Genomic DNA, 17,696 nt, shown 5'->3' with positions numbered 1-17,696 from the left:
GTAGCTCAAACTACAGATATGCACCACCAACTGGCTAATTTTTTTTTTTTTTTTTTTTTTTTAGTAGAGATAGGGCCTTGCTATGTTGCCCAGACTGGTGTCAAACTCCTGGCCTCGAGAGATCCTCCCACTTCAGCCTCCCATGGTGCTGGGATTACAGGCATGAGCCACTGCGCCTGGCCCAAACTTTTCATTTTCCCTTCCACAAGAGGTTCTTTTCCCAACACTCTTGCTTCCCTACTTCATTTGATCTAACATTTGATCTAACAAATGAAATAACAAATCTGCAGATTTTTAGGCTCTTTTCATAGTACTTATCACAGTTATAATTTTGTATTTATTGGTCTAATTATTTTATGAATGTCACTTTTCTCCACTAGACTGTGAACTCCATAAGAGGTCCCATTGTAATCCCAGCACCAAACACTGTGCCTGCTCTAGAGGTTACGTGCAATAACTTTTCTAAAAAAAATAAGTAAGCCACCTATTAAAATTGCTCAGAAAATAGCATATAAACTTGATTATGAGTTATGATCCCAATTTTGTAAAATATATTCATATATTATATATATATATGTATACATTAAAGACTAAAAGAAAATACCAAAATGAGAATAGATTAGATGGTACAATTAGTGTGATTTGATTTTGTTCTTTTTTATATTTTGTAATTTTTTTTCACATTTTCTATAATAAACATGTATTCCTTTTATAATCAACTTTTACAATTTGGCAGATGAGAACAGGGGAAGAGATGGGGAAATAAAGGGTAGAAAGGAGAGATTTAGAGTCTGTCTGCTCACAACTATCTTCCTAACTTGATCTAGAACCACAGCCCAGCCAGCCTTATCTGAAATGATTAATGACTTTAGACCCTTGCTTGGAAATTCTTGGTACAGTGTCTGAGTTTAAACTTAAGGTAAAATTGGGCTTTTTCCTAAAATAAGAAATTATTGTTAGGTTATCAGTAAGAGTCTTGTTTAGAGGAAGAACAGTTATTTATTAGATTAATTAAAACCCTGTATCCTGATAGAACCATCATCATGTTAAAATAGTGACTTCAAAATTCTAGGTGGTACAATTTACACAAAAATTTAAGATCTCTCTCTTATTGACAGAGGACTTAGTAAACATAAAAATGTAAAAGGGATTATTTTTGTGGATGCAACTGATAATGTGAGTAAAAACATAAGCCCAATGAAAGAATTTTCTAATACCAATAATACCAATTCCTGGTTAAAAAACAATAGTGCAAGCCAGGTGTAGTAGTTCATGCCTATAATCCTAGCACTTTGAGAGGCCAAGGCAGGAGGATCATTTGAGGCCAGGAGTTCGAGACCAGCCTGAGCAGCATAGCAAGACCCCGTCTCTACAAAAAAAAAAAAAAATAGAAAAATTAGCCAGGTGTTGTGGCACATGTGGTTCCAGCTACTTGGGAGGCTGAGGCAGGAGGATTGATTGAGCCCAGAAGTTTGAGGTTGCTGTGACCTATTATGATGCCACCACACTCTAGTCGAGGAGACAGAGCAAGACCCTGCCTCAAAAAACAATAGTCCAATTTGGATGAGACAGAACATAAAGTGTAGCCATTTGTCAATCAGGCGTGCCAGCCCACTCTCCAGGTGGGGGCTGCTCATTCCTTTTTCCCATCTGATGAAAGAACTGGGATTCGGGATGCTATGGGTACCTCCTGCTCACCTCCTTGTGGTGAAAACCACCCAACACTTCTTATGTAGAGAAGAAAAGAATAGGTGTTCATGAAGACCAGGACAATGGTGTTCCAATTTGTTCCTGATCCTAAGGCCTCATGATTAGAACATCATTCTCTGGCTTGTAATCATCTCTCCACAATATCCTTCCTTCCTTTCAACAATTCATCCTCTTCCTTTTTCTCCCCCTCCTCCTATTCAGGAAGTTTTAAATGACACAATTTCCTACCCTGATGGTACATTCATGGACTGGGAGTTTAAGATTTCTGTCTTGTATGACATTGCTAAGGTAAGAGACCCACAAACACGAGAAAAAATTGTGAAAATCAAATATAAGAAAAGAGATCTAGCATGTTATTCAACCTCTGTGCATTGGTTTCTTCATCTGTGAAATGATAATAATAATAGGAGCCATTTCACAGGGTTGTTGTGAGAATTTTATGAAATAATGCATGTGCTTACTACAAAGCCCGGTTTCCTATGTATTGGGTTATTTTTTTAATTATTATTATATTCTTCGTATTTTGGATGTAGAGAATGCATTTTCATAGATTTTCCAGAAATCAGAAATATATAAAACTTCAGGGGAGGCAACTGAATTCTCTACTTTGTAAGAGAAAATGTTAACCATCTTGCAGAAAGCAATGATAAATTTGGACATGTATATTCCCAGACGTGAAAACAGAAGAAAAAACCAATAACTGGGGCCTCATTCAAGGATGAAGAAAAGTTGGTCCTGAGAGTGAGCTGGCTGATACAGTTATAAATCACCTGAAAATCACAGAGGCTTAGAGTCACTTCAAAAAAATGTTACAATAATCCATTTGCCACACACACTTGACTCCGGCGATCCAGGCTGAAAACCAGTTTCTGCTGTGACACCTCTAACCACCAGGGGGAACCACACCCGCCAGCAATGGGCTTCCTCTTTACAAACAAAAGGAAAGAAACAATCTGTTTCAAAATAGGATGAAACCGATTCCATTTTAGGAACAAATCTAGCTAGCCCCTCCCTTCAGGAAGGCCAGGCTTTCTTATTCATATTTTTAAACTGAGGTAGTAGCGGAACAGACACACCCAGCGTCATAGACCAAATAAGCAGTAAGCAGATTTTTTAAAAAATCAGCCCTTTGCCTCATATTATATACAACCACTGAACCAGAGTTTTTTAGACAATTACCTTTTTACACTGCCACTTAAATAGACTTCAGAACTAGATACATTGTGCAGGCAAATATTAGGGCTTTAACAATATTTTTAAAAGTAAAATCAATGGCATTAAATTTAAAATCTGATGACGTGACTATCTCTATGCCGAAATGATTTCAAAACGTCACTTCTTTCTTTAAAATAATCAAGTGTGTCGCATTTCTTTGTTTTCCTGTTATCTGGAAAATTACAGGGGATGTCATATCTGCACTCCAGTAAGACCGAAGTCCACGGTCGTCTGAAGTCCACCAACTGCGTGGTAGACAGTAGAATGGTGGTGAAGATCACAGATTTTGGATGCAATTCCATTTTACCTCCCAAGAAAGGTCTGTAATGAATGATATGTTTACTAGTTTTCTATTTAGTTGTTTGGGTTTTTAAAAAATTTTCTCTCCAACCCACTAGACTGCTCAGGAAATGGTGATATTGATTGGAAGATAAATATTTGGAGCCACAAGAGGCAACAGCACTCATACTTGTCAGTGAATAATACCTCTTGATTAAACAAATGTCCCTTGTGGATCTCCTTCATCTGTGTGTCCCATGATACCACTGAGAAATCATGAAGAACTTATGGGTTTGTGGAAGTGGAACTGAGTAAAAAAAATATAGAAGAGCAGGAAGAGATCTGACTTAGACGTTATCTGGTTTAACCCTTTATATTAATAGAAGACAGAACTGAGAGTCAGAGAAGCTAAAAGATTTGCCCAAGGAAATAGACTACAAAGCAGAAAACCCATTTCCCATTCTACACATCAGTCACTTATCTATAATAATAAGAAATGATAAGGAAAAAATTCTTATCAGTAAAATATATTCCTACTTACCTCTTTCAAGATTGTTGTGAGGGTCAAAAAAGAGGTAACATAAAGAAAAGTGATTTGTAAAACATAAAGGGCATTTCATGTTGAATGTTTATCTTATTCTTTATTATAACTCACGGTAAACAACCCCAGATATTTAGCACTCATGTGGCCTGAAAATACTACCTACATCCAAAAACTATATTCTATTTCTAACTCTATTTTTACAATCCTTTAGTTTTTCCTTAATAAAAGGAAAATCACAATTCTTTCCCTACTTCCACAATCATGTCAAGCATAATATGATATTGGATTCAATCCAATAAGTTATTGTTGAAGATCTACTGTGTGCCAAGCGTGGTTCATGATGTAGTGGAACAAACCTCCTTCATCGGATGACTCACCACAAACACAAATCAGATGAATTACAGGTCAAATCCTATCCCGTTGAACATCTCTCAGTTATACCTACCTATCTGTGGTGTCAGTTAGTTGAAATTTTAGCATAAGTAGATTTACTGACCTTTTCTACAACCCCAAAGTTTTAGGATCCTTTGTACTTGAATTGCAAGTCACAAAAATTCATAAGATAGAAATTCGAAAAGGCAAGGTATGTTGGATGGAGAACCAGAGAGGAAAATGTACCTCATCATAAACATATCATAGTACTTAACAACTTGAATCAATACAGTTTTCATTGAAACTGCTGAAGATGGAAATCTCAAAAAGTTTACAAATAGCTAGGTGGCCCTGAAAATTTTCCAAAGGAAAATTAATTGTATGTCCCTGTTATTGCTAAATAAGATATGTGATAGAGATCCAAAACCCAGGGGTCTGCAGAAGTTAACACAGGACACAGGAGCACTGCACTTGTGTGAAGTCGACTAGATGCAAAGCATTAGGAAGCAGCAGGGACAAGAGTAAAATATGAGTAAATTACATGCATTTTGTTTAGAAGAATTCTGGGAAAACCAAAGAAAACACCTCTGTGTGCACTAGCTGACTTGGAGGCTGCCAGTATGTTATGCTTGGAAAATATCAATGATAGTCTCTTTGTTTAAATGTGCTGTCTTTATCTTCTTTTAGTAAATATATATTTTAAATATATGTAAAATAATAAATTGTAATAATTTAAAGGAAATATATATTTTATATCTTATATGTGTATAATTTATATTTATTTATAAAGCGTTTCATAGGTGCATTCCATATGTGCAATAAGCTATTAAATTCCTCAGCCTCTCATATTCTACTGCATTTATTCAATATATCTTTACTTAGGACTTACTGTACGCCAAGCCCTGTTCTAGGTAGGCCTGGAGGCTTTTCAGGACTAGGATCCTAGCAGTTTTAGATGGCATATTGCCATGTGGCCTCACCCAAATCCTGGAATTTCATAGTCAGCTTAAAAGGAAAGTGTGTGAAAAATGCATTTAGAAGAAATAAGTTCTAATGTTCAATAGCAGAGTAGGGTGATTTTAGTTAATAATACTTTATTGTATATTTTGAAATAGATGACAACGTTTAGACCATTTCCCACACCAAGAAATGATAAATGTTTGAGGTGGCAGATATCCCAAAATATCACATGTACCCCAGAAATTTTCACAATCATTATGTAGCAATAAAAAGTGGAATGTTTGTCTCCTAAAAAACAAACAAACAAAAAAGGTAGGTGTGCATTCTATGCTTGATCACCAGTATTAGCATAAACTCCTCAAAAGTTTAGAACAGTATCAATTCAAGAACACCCATATTCGGGGTAGCTGGTGTAGGGACTTAAAAGCAGGTTAGAGACCTGTGGGCCACTCGCTCCCCTCAACTTTGCCATCCCCCTGTGTGAACGCGCAGACCTGTGGACAGCGCCGGAGCACCTCCGCCAAGCCAACGTCTCTCAGAAGGGGGACGTGTACAGCTACGGGATTATCGCTCAGGAGATCATCCTGCGGAAAGAAACCTTCTACACGTTGAGCTGTCGGGACAAAAATGGTAAGTCTCAACCCCTTCATCTGCGCCTCCTGGGAGCTGGCCAACCTGCATTCCAGGCTCACTGAGACCCTAATTTGTTTGTGACCACGTCTCAATCCCCTCATCTGCAGAAGTAATGACTTCTCATCTGCGGTATCCATTTTACAGGGGAACTGGAAGGATTGAGTGATAGAGAGCTCTGAAAAGCATAAGACAGTGCATGCTGCCAGGTGTCATTATTGTCACTGTTATTATTAAGAATCTTCCCTACAATTTCCCCTTTTCCTACTGATTCCAATAAGGGAATATGTCTGCTTAACACTTAAACTAGAGCACTCTAGCAAAATAACAAACATAGTTTAGTTCTTACTAAGACATCTACAGGTTTTTGTCGCATGTCTTCTCAGGCAAAAATACTTCATTCCATTCATACAATCCTCACTTACTGAGCATTTATTATGTGCCAGTGCTTAACTGTTTGGGAGGGGGTAGGCAGACTAAGGGATGTAGAGAGGTTGGAGCCAAAGTATGGACAGAGGAAGCCCACTGAAGGAAGGGGTGTCTGAGTTGAGTTAAAGGGTGAGTAGCCTAACCTCAGGGACATCTCCTGGTTATGGTGGGATAAAACCCCTCTGCCCCGTGCCTCATTCATTCAGCATCTATCTACTGAGTGCTGGCCTAGGCTTTACAACACTCTCACTGGGCTGAAGAGCCTTGGTGGGGGAGGAGGGGGGTGCAGTGAACAAATTCAGAGTCTGCTGAAATTTCTTCACGCTGTATTCACCCTTGTAATTTGAATTATTCTCATTCAATCAGAAAAGATTTTCAGAGTTGAAAATTCCAATGGAATGAAACCCTTCCGCCCGGATCTATTCCTGGAGACAGCAGAGGAAAAAGAGCTCGAAGTGAGTACATCCTCCCTGTGTTCCTTTCTTTGGGCTTCTGTAACAAATAACCAAAAACTTGGGGGACTGGAACAACAAAAATTTATTCACTTAAAGTTTTGGAGGCTAAAAGTCCAAAATCAAGTTTTCAGCAAGGCCATGCTCCCTCCAGAGGCGCTAAGGACATATAATCCATTCCTTATTTCTTCCAGAAACTTCTGATGGCTGTTGACATTCCTTGGCTGTGGCCACACACTCCAATCCCTGCCTCTTGGTTGCATCTTCTCCTCTGTCAATTCTCCATCTCCCTCCTATTAGGGCACACGTGATTGCATTGGGCCCACCCAGATAATCCGGAACGATTTCCCCATCTCAGATCCTTAATTTAATTGCATCTGCAAAGACTCTTTTTCCAAATAAAGTAACATTCACAGATTCCAGAGATTAGGACACAGATGTGCCTGTGGGAGCTACCCTCAGCTTATCTCACTCCCTATGCCCTTCCCCCTCCCCAACTGGCTCCTAAAGTACACCTCTCATTCTCTGTAATTTTTTTTCTTTTTTAAATTGGTATATAATATTTGTACATATTGGCTGGGCACAGTGGCTCATGCCTGTAATCCCAGCACTTTGGGAGGCCAAAGTGGGAGGATCACTTGAGGTCAGGAATTTGAGACTAGCTTGGGCTGTTGCAAGATCCCATCTCTACAAAAAATAAGAAAAATTAGCTGAGTGTGGTAGTGTGTGCCTGCAGTCCCAGCTACTTAGGAGGCTGAAGCAGGAGGATCATTTGAGCCCAGGAGTTGGAGGCTGCGGTGAGCTATGATCCTGCCACTGCGCTCCAGCCTGGGTGACAGAGCAAGACCCTGTCTAAAAGAAAAAGGATTTAAAAAGAAAAAAATTGTACATATTTATGGCATACATGTTATTTGTTTCTACATGCATAGAATGTGTAATTATCATGTTAGAGTATTTGAGGTATCCATCCCTCAAGTATTAATTATTTTTATGTATTAGGAACATTCAAGTGCTCCCTTCTAGCTATTTTGAAATACACAGTACATTATTGTTAACTATAGTCACCCTACTCTGCTATTGAACATTATTAATAGAACTTATTCCTTCTAACTAACTGTGTATTTGTACCCATTAACCAACCTCTCTTCAACCCTACCCACCCACACTCCCTTCCCAGCCTCTTGTATTTGTCATTTTACTCTCTAGCTCTATGAGATCAACTTTTTTAGCTCCCACATATAAGTGAAAACATGCAATATTTGTCTTTGTGTTCTTGGCTTATTTCACTTAACATCATGAACTCCAGTTTCATCCATGTTGCTGCAGATGACAGGATTTCATTCTTTCCTAAGACTGAATAATATTTCTTTGTGTGTGTGTGCATGCGTGTGTGTGTGTGTGTGTGTACATTGATAGATATTAGGTAGATTCCGTATCTTGGCTATTGTGAATACTGTTGCCATAAACATGGGAATGCAGGTATCCCTCTGATATACTGATTTATTTTCTTTTTGATAATTTATTTTCCTTTTGATTTGTGTCCTGAAACTTCACTGAATTTATTTACCAGATCTAAGAGTTTTTTGGTGGTGTTTTTAGGGTTTGTAGATATGAAATCGTAATCATGTGGTCTGCAGAGAGGAACAATTTGATTTCTTCTTTTCCAATTTGAATGCCTTTTATTTCTTTCTCTTGCCTGATTGCTCAGGCTAAGACTTCTAGTACTATATTGATTAGGAGTGGTGAAAGTGGGCATCCTTGTCTTGTTCCAGTTCTTAGAGGAAAGGCTTTCAGCTTTTCCTCATCAGTATAATGTTAGCTGTGTGTTCATCATATATGGCTTTTATAATGAAGTATGTTCCTTCTATGCCTAGTTTGTTGAGAGTTTTTATCACAAAAGGATGTTGATTTTTATTAAATGCTTTTTCTGTGCCTATGAGATGATATCATTTTTGTCCTTCATTCTGTTGATGTGATGTGTCACATTTATTGCTTTGCATATATTGAACCGTCCTTACATTCCTGGGATAAATCCCACTTAGTCATCATGTGTAACCTTTCTGGTGTGCTGTTGGATTTGGTTTGCTAGTATTTTGTTGAGGATTCTTGCAACTATGTTAATCAGGGATATTGGCCTCTAGTTTTCTTTTTTATTGCATCCCTGTTTGGTTTGGGTATCAGGGTAATGCTGGCCTCATAGAATGAGTTAGGGAGAATTCCCTGTTCTTTAATTTTTTGGAATAGTTTGAGGAGAAATTTATAAGTTCTTTTTTAGAAGTTTGGTAGAATTCAGCAATGAAGCCATCTTATCCTGGACTTTGCTGGAAGAGTCTTTATTACTGATTCAGTCTCATGACTTGTTATTGGTCTGTTCAGATTTTCTATTTTTTCATGATTCAGTTTTGGTAGGTTGTATGTGTCTAGGAATTTTTCCATTTTCTGTAGGTTTTACAGTTTGTTAGCATATAGTTGTTCATAATAGTCTCTGATCTATGCATTTCTGTGGTATCAGTTGTAATGCATCCTTTTTCATATCTGATTTTGTTTATTTAGGTCTTCTCCCTTTTTTTTCTTGGATAGTCTGGTTAGTGGTTTATTGATTTTGTTTATATTTTAAAAAAAAACAACTTTTTATTTTGTTAATCCTTTGTATTTTTTTTTCTTTTTTAGTCTCTATTTCATTTAGTTCTATTCTGATCTTTATTATTTCTTTTCATTCTACCAGTTTTGGGTTTGGTTTGTTCTTGGTTTTCTAGCTCCTTGAGGGGCATCATTAGATTGTTTATTTGAAATCTTCCTACTTTTTTTGTGTGGGCATTCATTGCTATTAACTTCCCTCTTAGCACTACTTTTGCTATATCCCGTAGGTTTTAGTATATTGTATTTCTATTTGTTTCAAGAAATTTTTAAATTTCCTCCTTAATTTCTTCTTTGGCCCAATGGTCATTCAAAGTATGTTGTTTAATTTCCATGTATTTGTACAGTTTCATAGTTCCTCTTATTATTGATTTCTAGTTTTATTCTGCTGCAGTCTGAGAAGATACTTGATGTACTTTCAATTTTTAAAAATTTGTTGAGACTTGTTTTGTGGTCTAACATGTGGTCTGTCCTGGAAAATGTTCCATATGCTGAAAAATGTATATTCTGTAGCTGCTGGGTGAAGTGCTCTGTAAATGTCTGTTCGTTCTATTTGGTCTAATGTGAAGTTTAAATCCAGTGCTTCTTTGCTGATTTTTTGTCTAGATGATTTGTCTAATGCTAAGAATGGGTTGTTGCAGTCCCAAAATATTATTGTATTGCAGTCTATCTCTCCCTTTATATTTAATAATATTTGCTTTACATATCTGGGTGCTTGGGTGTTGGGTGTACATATGTTTATTATTGTTATGTCCTCTTACTAAATTCATCCCTTTATCATTATATAATGACCTTATTTGTCATTTTACTGCTTTTTTACCTGAAGTCTGTTTTATCTGTTGTAAGTATAGCTATTCTTGCTTGCTTTTGGTTTCTGTTTGCATGGAATATCTTTTCCCATCCCTTTACTTTCAGTTTATATGTGTCTGTACAGGTGACATGAGTTCCTTGTAGGCAGCATATATTGGGGTCATTTTAAAAAATCCATTCAGCCAGTTTATACTTTTAAGTGGAAAGTTTAATCTGTTTACATTCAAGGCTATTGATCTATATTGATATATGAGAGCTTATTCTTGTCATTTTATTAATCAATTTCTGATTGTTTTATATATCCTTTGCTCGTTTCTTTCTCTCTTACTATCATTGTAATTTGGTGATTTTGTGTAATGGTAACATTTGAGTCTTTTCTCTTCCTTCTTTGTGTGTTTGCTTTATCATTGGGTTTCATACATTTCACTTCCAAATGTAGGACTCCCTTTAGCATTTCTTATAGGGGCAGTCTAGTGGTGATGAATCCCCTCAGCTTTTGCTTGTCCAGAAAAGACTTTATTTCTCCTTCATTTATGAAGGGTAACATTGCTGGGTATAGTATCCTTGAGTAATTTTTTTTTTCTTTCAGGACTTTGAATATATCATCCCATTCTTTCCTGGCCTGTAAGGTTTCTGCTGAGAAATCTGCTGTTAGTCTCACAGGGCTTCCCTTATAAGTGACCAGATGCTTTTCTCTTGCTGTTTTGAGAATTCTGTATTTGACTTTAACAGTTTGACTATAATGTGCCATAGAGAAGAACTTTTTGAATTGTATCTATTTGGGAATCTGTGAGCATCCTGAATCTAACTATCTGAATCTCTTTCTAGACTTGAGAAGTTTTTAGCTATTATTTTGTTAAATAGGTTTTCTATCGTTTTCGTTTTTTCTTCACCTTCTGGGACACCAAAAATATGGTCACTTTATGGTGTCCCATATGTCACAAAGGCTTTGTTCATTCTTTTTTATTTTGGTCTGGCTTTTTTTCCCTTTAGACAGAGTCTTGCTTTGTCATCCCACGTAGAGTGCAATGGCATCATCATACCTCACTGCACCATCACACTACTGGAGTCAAGTGATCCTCCTGCCTCAGGCTCCCAAGTAGCTGGGACTACAGACATGCACCATGACACCTGGCTAATTTTTTTTTCTATTTTTAGTAGAGATGGGGTCTTGCTCTTGCTAAGGCTGGTCTCAAACTCCTGAGCTCAAGCAATCCTTCTGCCTTGGCCTCCCAGAGTGCTAGGATTACAGGTGTGAGCAACCATACCTGGCCTTGTCTGGCTTTATTATTTCAAAAGATCTGTTTTCAAGTTCTGAAATTCTTTCTTCTGTTTTATCTAGTCTATTTTTAAAGCTTTTGAATGTATTTTGTATTTCATTCAATGAATTCTTCAGTTCTAGAATTTGTTTGGTTCTTTTTTTATAATATGTAGCTCTTTGATAAATTTCTCTTTAATATCCTGAATAATTTTTCTAATTTATTTGCTTTCATTTTTGTATTCTCTTGTATCTCACTGGGCTTCTTTAATATCATTTTGGACTCTTTTCCCAGAATTTCATAAATATCTTTTTCATTGGAATCTATTGCTGAAGAATTATCATATTTCCTTGCTTTTTCATGTTTCTGTGTTCTTACGTTGATGTCTACACATCTGGTATAACAGTCACTTCTTTCAATTTTTTGAATTTGCTTTCATAGGAGAGGACTTTTTCCTGAAGCTATATCTATGGTGTTCTTTGGGTAGAGCACTTTGGCTTAGATTTTGGGTACATGCAGTAGTGTGGTCTCTGTATGATTTCTTGAGCTGTAAATAGTGTCAGTGGTGTCTGTGATTTCCTCAGTGACTTAGGGTGTGGTTGTTAGTGCAGGCTGTGGTGAAGGTTTTCCGGGGACTGGTACAGCAAATGGGCCAGTACTTGGACCCCAGTGGAGGTAGTGGCAGGCTGAGCACACCTGTCCTTGGTCCCCAGGTTGGCAAACACTAGCACCGGGGTTAGCCAGTCTAGGCAGGCTTATTCATAGGCTTCCAGCCAGCTTGCTCAGGTATCAGTAGTGACAACTGTGGGCCAAGCAGGTAGGCAGTGGTGTGGCATGGATAATGGCAATAGCAGTGGCAGGACAAACCTCTTGTTCCCAAGTGGTCCGTGCTGGTGTTGGTGATGGCTATGATGGTTTGGGTGGGCTAGTCCCAGGCCTGCAGGTGGCACATGTGAGTGTGTGCCAGCCATGGTGATGGTAGCAGGGTAGGGGATGTCAGGCCTCCAGAGGGATTGTTCTGTTGCCAATGGTGGGTGAATTGGGCTGATTGGTTCTCAAGCCCCTCAGTGGCATGCTTGGGCACTGAGAGGGCAGAGCCGGCTGGGCAGACCTATCTTCAGCCCCCCAGTGGTATGTGTAGATACTGATTGTGGTAAGCAGGGACCATTCTCAATTTTTATGAGCTAAAAGAACAAGATGTCCATGTGATATACATTTTAGGCTTACAAATTCTATCTCCTGATTTAAAAAGAAGTATGCCAACATCTAGAAAAAATATAGAAATGTAGGTTCACTCATTTTACCCTTCCTCTGAAGGAAATGGAGCTTTTCTTTCTGCAGTTGCTTAACTTTTAAATAATCTTTCAAAAAGGCCTTTAAGACCCATGAAAATTTTCCAATTTTTTTCTTTTAAAATTTTACCTGAGATTTAATAATCCAAGAAGATAGTGAATAAAGTATTTTAAGATATTTATTGTCTTACACATTATGTTTCCTGCAGGATAAAAGTAGAAACATTTTCCTTCAATTTGTAAAGATCCTGCCAGATGAGTTTTATGGCCACACTCTTTCCGTGCCTCTTTCCTCTCTTTTTCAATATTAAAGACATGTTGTAGCTCCAAGTTTCAGAGATACAACTGCTCCTGTCCCTGTCTTCTCCTCATTCTTTTTTTCCCTCCCAATTTTCTGGATCCAGGGACTCTTCCCCACACATGAGCATATCTCTTTCCAAACCCTCTTTTCTAGTCTGAGTATATCCATGTTTAAAACCTTTTTTACCAAATTATGATCATCCTCAATTTGTATAGGTGGACAGTTCTGGAATTGGAAATGAGGAATAAGATCTCATGTCTAATAGCTGGTTCCAATAGAATACAGGCCTGAAACTATTCATACATCCCTCAGCAATGCCCAAAAAGCACCCAGTATCGTCATCCCTCTGTATCCATGGGGGATTAGTTCTAGGAACTTACAGGGATACCCAAATCCACGGGTACTCGAGTCATTTATATAAAATGGTGTCATTTTTGCATAAAACTTACACACATCCTCCTATATACTCTCAATCATTTTCAGATTACTTATAACACCTAATACAATGTAAATGCTATGTAAATAGTTGTGATATTGCATTGTTTAGGGAATAATGACAAGAAAGAAAAGTCTGCACATGTTCAGTACAGACACAGCCATCCTTTTTTTGTCCCAAATACTTTCCACCCATGGATGTGGAGGCTGACTGTATTGCACTCTGTGGTGCTGTATCAGCCGTGGTGGTTGTTGTTTCTGCCCATCCTGTTCGAAGGTAGTCAGCAGACGATTTACCAAGGCAGGAGCATCATCTAGTGGTGAAGATAGGCAACCCCAGGGCATTCCATAGCTCTAGTCCCCTCCCAGGGAATCATTCCAGTGAAGTACAGGGACAGGGGTTGTGTTTAGTATCACTTATAATCTTGTTTTAGCCAGAATGAGGAATAAACTTCATTTAAAGCAACTGGTTTTCACCACACTTTTGATCAAACAAAAGCTGCAAATAAGTGGCAGCAAATGAGATGAGGGTTCCACGGGTTTCCTCTTGTCTTCCTCCCTCTTCCCCCATACCTGCCTTTTCTCCATGCCACTTCTCCATTGCAGCTGTGCCTTGCAAACGCCTAGGGAACTTTAAAAAATACTACTTCCCTTTGCTTGTGCAATATTTGGGACATATTTATATTAATGAATTATTCACTGTTTATCTGAAATCCAGATTTAACTAGGTGTCCTGTATTTTCATATGCTAAATCTAGGAACCCTACTAAGGCCATTTTGTAAGCCAGTTAAATCAGAATCACTTAGGATGGAGCTTGGGCATAGGAAATTGTGTAAATGCTCCCCAGATGATTTCACTGTTAGCTGTGGCTGAGAACCACTGACAATCAAGCTTCGATTCTCATTTAGAGTCACTTATTTCATACACACTGAGCCTCACTATATTTTTGCCCTCTCCAACATAAATCCTGCATTTAGCCTTCCCCATCAGCCCAGCCTCATCCAAATTGGTAACACATTTTTTAGTTGATTTCTCCCAAGGGAATGGCTGGGTAAGGTAGCGCAGGTGGTGATGCCTGAGACAGAAACTGCAGTGAACTGGGGATCTTATCCTCATTGTCAGACTTGGAGATATTTTTAAACTACTCCCTGCTTTAATTACTCCCTACAAGGAGAGTAGGATAGGATTCTACCTTGATTGAATTTACCATCCCTGAGCTAATCTGCCCCCTTCTTTCTTCCAGGTGTATCTACTTGTCAAAAACTGTTGGGAGGAAGATCCAGAAAAGAGACCAGATTTCAAAAAAATTGAGACTACACTGGCCAAGACATTTTGGTACTGCTGAAATTTTTACTTTTCTTCACTAATTTCATAGTTTTCAATGATAGTTGACATTCACTGGCACCTAAGAATAAGAATGCCTGTTCCAATGAAAAAAATCCCAGACTGCAACCAACACCTGCCTCATACAGTTTAAAATGATATGGAGACTAACAGATCATTTTGTCAGGGAAAAGTTAAATGCTCAAGGTCAAAACTTTTCTGATTAAAAAATAAATTTGACTAATCCTAAATCTGTTTAAAATATAGCTTCCAGGCCCTTCTGCAGAAATGTAACATGGGTCCTGAGAATCTGTGAAGCCCATAGATATTACTAATTCTTAAAATCAGCATGTTTCTTAAGATTTTAAAGTCTTAAAATCACCAGCTTTGGCCCTAGGTACTTATGTCATATGTCAGAGTATGATAATTCAGGGTCTGAAAAAAAAGCACATACCCTGGAAGGTTGAATTCTGGATGCTTCATGTTTTCAATGAATACACTTCAGAATGAGAAAAATTACACTTAATTAAGAGTTTGGAGATCCAATTTCTAGACCAGGGTCTGATAATAGATTGCTGTAGGACATTGAGCAAAACACTTAGCTTCACTGTGTATCAATTTGCTTGTCAGGAAAACTGGATTGAACGAGATGATTTCTACGATTCCTTCCAGCTTTAACTTTCTGTAGTTCTCTTTAGGTCAAAAGATTCGGGTATTTAATGAGGCTAAAAGTCCAGGGCTGGAGATGAGGTAGAGTGAGCTTAATAAAAGTGTGGTCATTGATTGGTTGAGCCAAGCTGTTAGTTGTGGGAATGGTTGTAGGAAATAATACAGGATTTAATTCTAGTTCCTTTCCCACCCCTTCCCAGAGCTGTTTCTAAGGTCAGATGAGACTGTATGGGTGACAGGTAAAATGCAAAGTCATGAAGATAAACTGGGCCCCTGAGATTTAGCCTTTAATGTGGTGTTTCTCAAACTTGGTTGTGCAATGGAATCAACTGAAGAGTTTTCAAAAACACTAATGCTGGGGTTCTACCCTAGAAAGTCTGACTGGTCTGGGATGCAGGCTGGTATCAGGATTTTTAATAGCTCCCCAGGTGATGAAAATACACAGTGTAGGTTGAGAAAAATTTTAATTGATTCAATTCCTCATGGAGTAAAATAATCCATCTTCATCCCCTACGTCTGCTCTCTCACCCATTCTACTCAACTAGACTCTGTACTGGTAGTTTCAACCAAGAATCCCCCAGGGAGCTTGTTAAAAAATTTTGTTTCTTAATCCCAAGCCTAGCAATTTCAGTCACATAGGTCTGGGGTAGGACTCAGAAATGTACTGGATTTTTAACAAACATCCCTCCCCATCCCAAGGGATTATATTGTAGACCATCTTCTCCAGGGAACAGAGTGGCAACTTGTTATTGTAATAATGAAATGGCTGTGATTGTTCGGCACCTTCAGCTGTGCTTTAGGTGTGGTGAATATTCTCTCTGATCCTCACAACGGCACGAGAACTCAATGTCTCTCCTCCATGTCCTCTGCCCCAAAGCTTGTCAGACCTCCCAGTGTCACACAAAGCTGGCATCTCATCCAGGTCTCTTCAGTCTAACAAAATAACCCAGAGTTAGGGTTGTGGCTGTAGGACCCCTTCCATGATCTCTGTTCTGAGGAGATAATGAAAGGCTTGGCTTTGCTTTTCTTGGTCTTCTCCTACACTTCCATTTGTCACTTCTAGACCATTTTTTAAAAGGTTTTCATTTATCACAAATTGTTTATTATTAAAATTTTAGCAAACATAAATAAGCAAGCAAGAAAGTGAAAACATCACTAATAGATGACCACCAGTCTTCAAAAAACAAAGTTGGGATTATAATGTTTGCTGTTTTATAAACTGCCTTTTTTCACTTAATAATATCAAGGTAGCATCTTGCTGTGTGTTTAACTATTCTAATCCATATTTTATGATATGTTAATACTCTATTGCACCAAAATATTTTAACTACATGTTTATTATACATGTAGGTTATTTTCAAATGTTTGGTATTATAAAGAATGTTGTGATTTTCTTTGTAGTTAACTTGAAATACGTTTGTTGTTTTGTTTTGTTTGTTTGTTTTGCTGTCTGTCTCAATTTTTCCTGCAAAATACATGTGTGATTGTTTCTTAGAAGTAGAGTTGGTGAGCTGATAGGTATGTGCATCCTTAAAGCTCCTGACACATTTTACCAGATTGCTCTCCATGAAGGTTGTACCGTATATATTTCTTCCTTCTCATACATTGATTACCATCATTCTAGCATTTGTTTTTCTTTTTTTAATCTTATTTTTATTTCAACTTCTTTGATTTCTCCTGAGGTTAAATTTTTCTCATTATGTTTGTTAGCCTACACCCTTTTCTTTCATTGTTGAATTACCTGTTCATCATATTTGCCCATTATTTTATTGAATGTTTCATGTTTTCTTAATAATGTACAAGAGCTCTTTATCTGTCACTACCTACAGCCTTTTTCATGATCAAAAAAATGAAAGTTATATGGATACTTTGATCCGACGTCTACAGCTATATTCTCGAAACCTGGAACACCTGGTAGAGGAAAGGACACAGCTGTACAAGGCAGAGAGGGACCGAGCTGACAGACTCAACTTTATGTTGCTCCCCAGGTAAGGCAAGTCCTCCTGCTGATGTGGTTTTCCACGATTCTACAGCCAGGCTTCGTAGTTCAAGGCTCCAACCTTCAGCCTATCTGTCTAGCATTGTTTTTCTTTGTATCTATGTAGAAATTTTCCTTTTGTATGTTTTCCTTTTGTAATTATTAGAATGAAAAATTCATGTACCTTGCTAAACACTGTTGCAGTTTGTTCTCTGAATACCTAGAAGAAAAAGCTCATTTTCAAATGGTTTTGTGGTACCATGGAAGGAGCATGGACTGTGGAGTCTGACCAGCGAACAAAAATGTCCAATATGTTTTTGTCACTTTTATTGGTCTAGAACCTAAGGCAAGTCACGATCTGCCTCTCCGTCTCAAAATAGAAATCACAGTTTTCCTGCAG

The 17,696-nt window shown here is 37.9% G+C and overlaps 1 protein-coding gene across 1 annotated transcript in view; it reads left to right on the top strand.

Annotated features, from left to right (window-relative positions):
- GUCY2C (guanylate cyclase 2C) overlaps positions 1–17,696 on the top strand; it is a 67,202-nt gene that overhangs the window by 37,071 nt on the left and 12,435 nt on the right. The window contains exons 16-21 of the mRNA XM_069491203.1: positions 1,912–1,998; positions 3,112–3,244; positions 5,573–5,710; positions 6,506–6,594; positions 14,570–14,661; positions 17,148–17,306. Coding sequence (XP_069347304.1) covers positions 1,912–1,998; positions 3,112–3,244; positions 5,573–5,710; positions 6,506–6,594; positions 14,570–14,661; positions 17,148–17,306 — 698 coding nt within the window. The remainder of the gene's footprint in view (positions 1–1,911; positions 1,999–3,111; positions 3,245–5,572; positions 5,711–6,505; positions 6,595–14,569; positions 14,662–17,147; positions 17,307–17,696) is intronic.

The sequence above is a fragment of the Eulemur rufifrons genome, chromosome 16 (assembly GCF_041146395.1).
Source record: "Eulemur rufifrons isolate Redbay chromosome 16, OSU_ERuf_1, whole genome shotgun sequence".
NCBI classification, from domain to species: domain Eukaryota; kingdom Metazoa; phylum Chordata; class Mammalia; order Primates; family Lemuridae; genus Eulemur; species Eulemur rufifrons.
This window is presented reverse-complemented; position numbering and strand designations above follow the sequence as displayed.